At 35.7% G+C, this 9564-nt stretch overlaps 1 protein-coding gene across 2 annotated transcripts in view; it reads right to left on the bottom strand.

Moving 5' to 3' along the window:
- Nucleotides 1-5459: 5459 nt before the first annotated feature.
- Nucleotides 5460-9564, bottom strand: part of LOC116853320 (sorting and assembly machinery component 50 homolog) — a 132569-nt gene continuing 128464 nt past the window's right edge. Inside the window, exon 9 of one of the 2 annotated variants that reach the window (XM_032834375.1) lies at nucleotides 5460-5816. In XM_032834375.1, the coding sequence (XP_032690266.1) occupies nucleotides 5632-5816 (185 nt within the window). In that variant the 3' untranslated portion in view covers nucleotides 5460-5631. The remainder of the gene's footprint in view (nucleotides 5817-9564) is intronic. The other variant, XM_032834376.1, reaches the window with a different exon arrangement.

The raw sequence follows: 9564 nt of genomic DNA, 5'->3' as shown, positions 1-9564 counted from the left end.
ATCCCGCTAACAATCGTATTCGGCCTTTCAGCCTGCTAATAGTTTAAACGTAGCCGCTCACGTTGGAACGCGTCCTCGCGAAACTAACTAAACCCGCGGCTAAAATAAATAAATTCACGATAACGGGTTAGCACAAAAAAGATAAATCGCAGGACGTAACACCAAGCCAAGAAAATTTACTTCTTTTGAGTGTTTATATATATATATATATATATATATATATATATATATATATATATATATATATATATATATATAAACACTCAAAAGAAGTAAATTTTCTTGGCTTGGTGTTACGTCCTGCGATTTATCTTTTTTGTGCTAACCCGTTATCGTGAATTTATTTATTTTAGCCGCGGGTTTAGTTAGTTTCGCGAGGACGCGTTCCAACGTGAGCGGCTACGTTTAAACTATTAGCAGGCTGAAAGGCCGAATACGATTGTTAGCGGGATCTCGGGGTACGCGACTCTTTATTCCGCTTCCACGGCAAGGTCAGGAATCGATGAAGAATAATCAGAAGGTGATTTGGAGGACGAAAATAACGGGGAATTTATTAATAAGAAAGTGCACGATATTAACGACGCACGGCGATAAGCGCGGGATAATAATATTTGTCGACTCACTTTAGTCACCTAGTTCCTTCTGTGATGCAGAAGATTTCGAAGCGCTGGCTGCGGCTGAAGAAGAGTATTGCCCTGGTGTGGTCGAATCTGGTCTAACTATTTTACACTCGTGAGACTCGTATAAGAGGTTTGGGAAATGAGGAGTGTAGAGATCGGAAACGTGGGTCTAGTAACGTCGTCGATGAGCAAGTAGCTCGGAAAATAGGGAAGCGGAATAAACGAGGGCGTAGGACTAGTAACGCCTTCGTAGGAAAATGATACGGACAGGATTAGGAGTGATCGTGTTGATGATCGGCAAGCCGGAGCGTCAGCAGGGCCTCGGCGTGTTCTCCACGGTGTTGCCAGTGAAGAAAGGTGTTTCGGCAGATGATGCCTTGAAAGTTCCCAGCGGAAGAGTTGCCCTGGAGTTCTCAACGACGGCCAGCGAGAAGATGGAAGTGGGAAGTAGAAATAGAGCCAGAGAGGCCCTTTTTGAGCCCTTCGGATGGTCGATTAGTGGGGTGATTTTGGAAATTGGAGGACCAGTAGTTTCTCTGAGGAATGGATAAGGAGGACTTGGGAAATCTGATGCCCAATGGAAGTTTCGGGAAAAGGGGTAAGGAGTAGGGTTTAGGAAGTTTGATAACCAATGAGGTTCGTGGGGAAAAGGATGAGAAGGAGGAGTGATTCATGGAGAGTCTCGGAAAAAATGCGTAACTTAGAGAGAAATTATCTGATCGGTGCTTCACAAGGTTTATTAGTTTTACAGTATTTATTTAGGATCGGGGTCGGCTAGGTAATTGGTACCTAGCCGCCCGATAGCACCGAGCAGAGTATTTTCCAAAAAAAAAAGGAAAATGTTATTTATTACCTCAGTCGGCTCTTCTCTTCTCCATCCGCTTCTGAAATGATAAGATTATAATATTTGGGGCCGCTACCCCGGGCCCGATCGTCGGAGAAGTCGCTAGTTCTTAGAAACGATTATAAGAAACATAAAATGACATTGAATGATGTATGTCAGGAGTTTTTGGATTACTGGGAGAATGGGAAAATACGAGTAATAAAGAAGTATAGAATAATAAAAGGAAAAAGAAAAAGAAAGGGAAGAAGGCTAAGAGGATGACTAAGGGATAAGGGTTACGAAAAAGAGTTCGGATTTCTAATATCTGCCTTCCTTCTCTCTAGATGACGTCTCGAGATCTCGTGACGTAACACTTGGATTTCTATTTTTTCGGTGACCTTCCCAGTCTTTTGCTCCGCTAATAACCACTCCTAGGCATTTTCCAAAGAAAACTTCTGTAAGTTTATTGTTATTGTCGGCGTGTATTTTTGTAAAGAAATCTATGAAAATATTCAAAGTACCATATTATTTTACTATATTAACAATAGCAATATATTTATATATTTAAGAATAATTCTTACTATATAACGTTAAATACAAGTTGTAATGTATTTCTTTGAATAAGCACTTCCCATGTTTCTTCTTTGTTGCAGTATACATCATAAGTATGTTTCGTGTTACTAGTACTTTAAAAATACTTGTTAAATTTTTCGTGATGCTTACATTACTCATATAAATACTATGCAACGCAGTATTCTGTTAGCAAAAACAAATAAAATCATGTAGCGTTTTGTAAAAAGAATTTTTAAACATTTAAAATGACAGATAAAATGAAAATACATACAGCATGATTGAAAACAATCCTGAGTCTTTGGAAAGACATTATACTGTCAATATTTTAAGACTGTTTTTATCATATTAAAATTTTGTCCAAAATCTAGTTTTTAACTTAAACAAAATAGTTTTCTTATCAAGGGATGAATATAGAAAGTAAGCACGCAATTCACCGTTAGATACGACAGCAGAGTCGCCTCACATAAGCGCCTACATTTGTTAACCAACTACGCCGCTACTGCCTATCTTCTATATTCGTCCCGTTAGAAAAGAAATACTTTTTACCTGAAGAAATTGCTTTTTAATTGAAGACTTAAACTTTTAACAAAGTTATGCAAAATAAAAAGTCATTTCAAGAAGTAGTAGTACGGATGAAATCTTTTCAAAGATACTTTTTTGACAAACCTAAAATTATTTTCAATCACCCTGTATAATTAAATTTAAATATAAAACTTACGAAATCAGCGGCAAATTCAACTTCCTCTTTTATTTTGCTATCCAATTCTTTTATTTCCTCCACCTCCAGACATGGGAAATTTGAGTGCATATTTCTTTTTCAACATATACATGTTGGCCACTACTGCTCCCATTTCTCTTTCTACAAGCGTGGCATTGAGCGATATTTTAATATCCCTCATCTCATTTTTTATAAATTGAATATCAACTTTCATTTCTTCAAGACTAATTGCATTGATTGCACAACTAAACAAAATATTATTATCCACTAATATATGTTAAACATTTGCTATTAACTCTTTAGCATCCGTACCATTTACTTCGAATGCCCAGAAGACAGAAAATAAAAGTTTCTTGAAAATGAATGAAAGTGCATGTCAATCAAATCATATGTATTTTGGTGTCACTTCAAATTTAATGAATTTTACTTCAGTCTAAGACTGTAAATTAAAATTCTTTAAGACTTTAAACTACTTTAAAAATTGGATAAACGAGACCCTGACAGGATCTTATAAGTACATGTCTTATTACGGACATTCACATCTATGTCTATTTTAAATGTATTTATGAATGCTCCTTTAAAAATCCACATGCTTGGCCACATATAGGCCCAAGGATGGTAGGCCTTGTTAGGGGCATCCCCAATAGTGTCTATTCATGGCGTGTGTAGGAAATTCTATTCAGAATTTGCTTTTGTAGGCCCTTTCTAGGAGCAACAGTGGTAAGCCTTGTTAGAAGCATCACTAACAATACCAACTCAGAGCCTGTGTAGGAAATTCTACATAGAATTTATCTTTATAGGCTCTTTCTAGGCGCAACAGTGGTAGACCTTGTTAGGGGTATCTCAATAGTGCCTATTCAGAGCCTGTGTAGGAAATTCTACTCTAAATTTGTCTTTATAGGCTCTTTCTAGACGCAATTGTGGCAGATCTTGTGAGGGGAATCTCAACAGTGCCTATTCAAGGCCTGTGTAGGAAATTCTACTCAGAATTTGCCTTTGTAGATTCTTTCTAGGCGCAACAGAGGTAGGCCTTATTAGGCGAACCCCAACAGTACCAATTCAGGGCCTGTATAGGAAATTCTATTCAGAATTTGCCTTTGCTGAGCCTTTCTAGGCCCAACAATGCCAAACCTATTTTAGGACACGCCTATCTAGACCCAACAATGCCAAGCCTATTTTAGGACATGCCTATCTAAACCCAACAATGCCAAGCTTATTTTAGGACATTGTAACGCACGGAACAATCGGGAACACGTCTTCACAATACAAGCTCTTTATTGCACGCACAAAGATACAATATAGCGAAATACAAACAAAGAACGTACGACGAGGAAAAGTCACGTAGTACCTAAAGGCTCCGTTAGATGTGTCTGAATGGTAACAATATCGATCAAGTTATCGACCGCGTTTCTAACAGACATGCCTACCTAGGCCCTTTACGGACTTGGGGCACGCCCCGATAAAATCCTACCCGGGTAATTAGGGCAATCTTTTAGCACAGTCCAGTTATACTAAACATGCTAAAAGAATACATAAAAAATTTGATTTATTGAAAAAAGAAACTTAAATGATAGGTGTTCCATAAGTAATACTATGCAGCAAGAGGTAAATCCGCGATTTCGGAATGTTTGCAATCATGTTTACGATTCTGAAATGTTGCGCTCATTCACGCTTATGTCCGAAATAAATATATACATTTATAAAATTAATGTTATTTATTTTATTAAGCTTTATTAAGCTTGTATATACAACTTTAGTCGTGCTGGAAATGATCGGTCGGAAAATCACAAATTCGTATTCCGAAATGTCATATGTTAGTCCGGTTTGAAGGTTCTCATAATACTCTCTCGTTAGCTGTTTTGCACCAGATGAGGAGGGGCAACGGTGGGGACGGATATACATGGATAGCAGGTCTTAAAAGATAGTAACTTTTGATTTTGAGAGACTGACAGCTGTATCGTTTGGTACAGTAACAATGTTTCTCTCTGTAGTCGCCGTGCGCTTGGGATAGTGTCAGAGATGTCGCTTTCGAACGGCATCTCTGAACGTAATCTAGGGAGAGGAGAGTGTTGTGAGCGTGGAGCTTCAGGTAGCTCAGTGATTTAGAACAGTCGTCCGGCAAGTGAAAAACCCGGGTTCGAGTCCCGGCCTAGCAAACTGCGCTTTCGATATTTTTCTCTCTTTGGAACGAAAAGAAACGCAGGTCTCGAACCCATGGTGTCCCACCGTCACTTAGTACGCCCTCCTCCTTCTATGTTGTTTATCATTCGTTGTCAAGAAAGGATTTCTTCTGTCCAAACTGCAATTACTTTTACAGAGATCATCGATACCAATCGATATTGATGCCATGCGAAGTCGCGGGTGCAATAATAGCATAAAATGAACGAAGCAAAATTATAAAGAAAAATAAATTTAAAGGGAAAATTGTATTGTCAATATGTCACATTGATTTTACAGTTATCTATTTATTCTCAAGGGAAAAGGATAGTTTCTAAAGCATTTCATAAATATGCTCAAACAATCAGAGCTGTTTTTTCATAGAAATATCTTTTTATACAGAAATGGCACGCAACAATTTTGGATATATGTTTTCTCGCTTCTGACTTCATTAATCTAAAATGGCATAGAACTAAAAGTTTTAATTTGTCATTGTTGTTTATGTATTTGGCGTCGCAGCACTGTTGCTTGATTTTGGTGCTATAATTGTGTAAATTAATAAAAATAATAGATTGTATTTGACTTTATTGCAAATATTTTACATTTATAGTATCATTGTTGTGTTATTATAGGTAGTAACAATAACAGAAACAAATTTATATAATCTTTCTATTATCTCACTCAATCAATTATATAAGGAATAATAAAAGACACGTGGACTACTGGAACGTAAGAAATGTTTAAAGGTATTGCATACCAATACCAAATTGAAATTGTTGGAGCACGTCGCTCCTCATAAACATTAGTGGTGTAACTAGATTCAATTCTATGCGGGCTATGTTTCCTAATTTCATCGCAAGACCTCCACCAATGGTACAGCGAATATTCTCCGTGAAAATCTTCACATTTTGTTTGTAGATATTACCTGAAACATTTTTAAATATATACAAATATAAAGTATATTAAATATATATTAATTAAAACTTGCAAGGGAAACACGAGGTAACTGCTGCTCCGGGGATTTTGTTGCGCTTTTTACAGGCTGTTCTTGGATAAAAAAAAACGTGTCCGGTCGTTTCAGCCCATGTTTTAAGGGCCATAGTTTTGAAGAAATTGATTTTTAAAAATAACTCTAGTCGGCCGCGGCACACTTGATACGATCGTCACTATTGAACAGTAGCAGCAGTAGCGTAGTAGGTAAGATGGTCGTACACAGTAGATTTTGTGTGTTCAAATCTCGTCTCGTGCATTTTTTTTTATTAAAATATATATTCTTATCTGTAATTATTTATATTATCGTGGATATACACAAAAAAAATTATTTATTTAATTATATTGATATATTTTTCTTGTAAATGAAATTTAAAAATTTTTAAATAATTATAATAATTTAAAAAATCTGAATAAAAAAATATTATCTTTATAAATTTTATTGTAATTTAATGTTATTAATTTTTATTACTATTTTATTCTAATAAAATTTTATAAATTTTCAAATTAGCAGATAATTTGTTCTCTTATTTGTTGTCTTATTTTTCTTTTTTTCCTTATCAATCACGCAATGATAAACAAAGACTGTGAAGCTGCCGACATGTTACTCTTTAAAGATCCTGTATTATTTGAGAAAATTATTAGAAAATTTTTCGTCATGTCGCTCGCGATCACTCACGTTTTTATTATATTTTTATTTATATGTCCATATAAATAACAACGATGACGACGACAACGACGGTAATAATAATTATTCCATATACATGAATATTTAATTATCTACTAATTTGTAAATTTATAAAATTTTATTAGAATTAAATAGTAATAAAAATTAGTAACATTAAATTAAAATAAAATTTATAAAGATAATATTTCTTTATTCAGATTTTTCAAATTATTATAATTATTTAAAAATTTTTAAATTTTATTTACAAGAAAAATATATCAATATAATTAAATAAATAATAATCTTTTTCGTGTATATCTACAATAATATAAATAATTACAAGTAAGAACAAATTTTTAATAAAAAAAAATGTACAAAACGAGATTTGAACACGCAACCTACTGTGTACGAAGCCAACGTCTTACCTACTGCGCTACCATTGCTACTGTTCAATAGTGACGATCGAATGTATTAAGTGTGCCGCGACCGACTAGAGTTTAAAAATTTATTCTTAAAAATTATTTTTAAAAATCGATTTCTTCGAAACTTTGGCCCATTTGCTGAAACGGACGGACACGTGTCGATTTTTTTCGCCAAAGAACAGCTTGTAAAAAGCGCATTAAAATCCTCGCAGCAGTCACCTCGTGTTCTCCTTGTTAGAAATATAATATATAAAAATTTGTGTATTTAAAACAATTAAAGTATTAACACTAAACCTACCACGACCGGTTAAATGACTATTTTCAAAATGAAATTTTATTTAAAAATTTCTGCATTTATCATATCAACATATAACTTCACGACTTTTCTTTTAATATATGATACAATCAATTTTTCAGAATTCATTTTTATTCTTGTTTCCTTTCTTCTAAAAAATATATGTAAACATAAATAGGTATACATAAGTTGTCGGTTTAGTGTTAAATCAGTCAAGAAAATTATATTAATTCAAATAGAGTCGCCGGATATAAGATAGGTGAAGGAGAATATGTAAAATTGGGGGTATGGGAATTATAATTCAAACGAGAAAATGTTACATATTCTTGTGTATTTTGAATCATAGAATTCGAAAATGACCATGAAAATTAGGGCATTAGCGGGGAAAACTTGGAAAATTAAGAAAAATGGGAAAAAACGTGAAATCGTAAAAACTTCCAGTCGTAATTTTTTTACGTTTACTTGTAACGGCCTTGCGTTACGTGCGGGATAGTCTTAGCCGGTGTGGTCCGGGTTTCGTGTGTGAAATGAAAATCAGTGGTATAGGTGATAATAATGTGGAACTATATTCTAATTTCGAAGCTATTTACAATTATTTACAGGCGACGTTACGCCGTTGGCGCGTGGTCGCGTTTTTGCTCTCGTCGGGAGCCGTTGTTGTCGTCTCGCGATCAGCTGCGAGCGTCGAGGCGCGCGAGCGTCAGGCGGGACGCGGTCGGAATTGTTTCCTGATACACTATTGTTCGTCGTTCGGAGTTCGTTGCCTCATCGGCTTTAATCTGTTTATCTATCCTGGTCTTTCCTTGCTGGTTTAAAGGCGCTCGTTGTCACCGTTATCTTACGCCCTGTATGCGTTCGCGATCGTAGGTGTTAGCGGCGTAGCGTGAGGAGGAAAAGGATGCCGACGTCGCGTATCCACTTCGGTCGACGGAGCGAGGTACAGATAGGAAGCCGACGTCGCGTATCCACTTCGGTCGGTAGAGCGGTATCGAGGAAAGGATGTCGACGTCGCGCATCCACTTCGGTCGACAGAGCGGTGTATGGAAACCGACGTCGCGTATCCACTTCGGTCGGTAGAGCGGTATCGGAGAAGGATGTCGACGTCGCGTATCCACTTCGGTCGACGGGATGTCTAGGATCTCTAGGAGTTTTGAGTTCTGGTCGGTCGTGCGCCTGAGAAGAGCCTTCCGATCAATCTCTCTCGATATCAATTTTCTGTCGGCTTTTATACTAAGTTATAACAAACAGTTCGACTGTTTGTTGACCTTGCGGTTATTCCGCGCGCGGTTGTTCGGCGTTTCTTTGTTAGTCTTGTAATTATTGTTTCGGCCGTCGTGACGAATCTCGAATCGTCACATACTCTTGCATTATTTTTTCTTATTTTCAATCGTAGAATCTCGAGTACCGTAACACATACGAAAGAGATAAATCCGACAGAACAACCTCTGTGTGGTACACCTGGGTAATGTTAATGCCGGCGGTATTAAAACTTTCAAGTGTTATTACCTAAAAAGTACTTAATGAAAAATTACTTTATAGTGTTTTAAGAAGCATTTGAGATAAGCTGCAAGAAAATGCAATAAAAAGTACGGGGTTCCATTAAAAAAAATCAAGTTGACTTTGGCGTGACTTTAACGCTTCCATCAAAGGTCAGACAAATAGTAGTAGCCTTTTATGGTCCCCTCAGAATCATACAACATTTCTATTATTATTTTATATTATTTCGTAGAACGTATATTTATTATTTTATATTATTATTATTATTTTATATTATTAGTATTATTATTTTATATTATTGTAGAACGTGTATTTTTTAAAATATTGATGTAGGAAGTTTTAAAATAAACTCTGTGTACACACACACACACGCACGCACACACGCACGCACGCACGCACGCACGCACGCACACACACGCACACCGTTTATTTCAAAACTTCCCACACCAATATTTTTAAAAATATACGTTCTACGATAATATAAAATAAATATATATATAAATATATAAATAAATATATAAGAAAAAAGAAAAGTCCTCTAGGATGATTTTTGTGAAGAACACGCTTTAGAAACCATATTGATAACGTAGACAGCTTAAGAGTACAAGAGTATTCCAATGTTTAACGACCTGGGGGCACGGGTTTTCGTTATCCGATCGAGCAAAAGTTTGGCAGGGATTTCTTTTTTGTCAAATGGAAACTTTTTGGAGAGTACCGCAGAAAAAATTTTAAAGTCGAAAAATAAGGGCCACCCTATTTTATATATATATATATATATATATATATATATATATATATATAT

The sequence above is a fragment of the Odontomachus brunneus genome, unplaced genomic scaffold (assembly GCF_010583005.1).
Source record: "Odontomachus brunneus isolate Ranch 3 - 2012 unplaced genomic scaffold, Obru_v1 Obru_scaffold_305, whole genome shotgun sequence".
Taxonomy (NCBI): domain Eukaryota; kingdom Metazoa; phylum Arthropoda; class Insecta; order Hymenoptera; family Formicidae; genus Odontomachus; species Odontomachus brunneus.
This window is presented reverse-complemented; position numbering and strand designations above follow the sequence as displayed.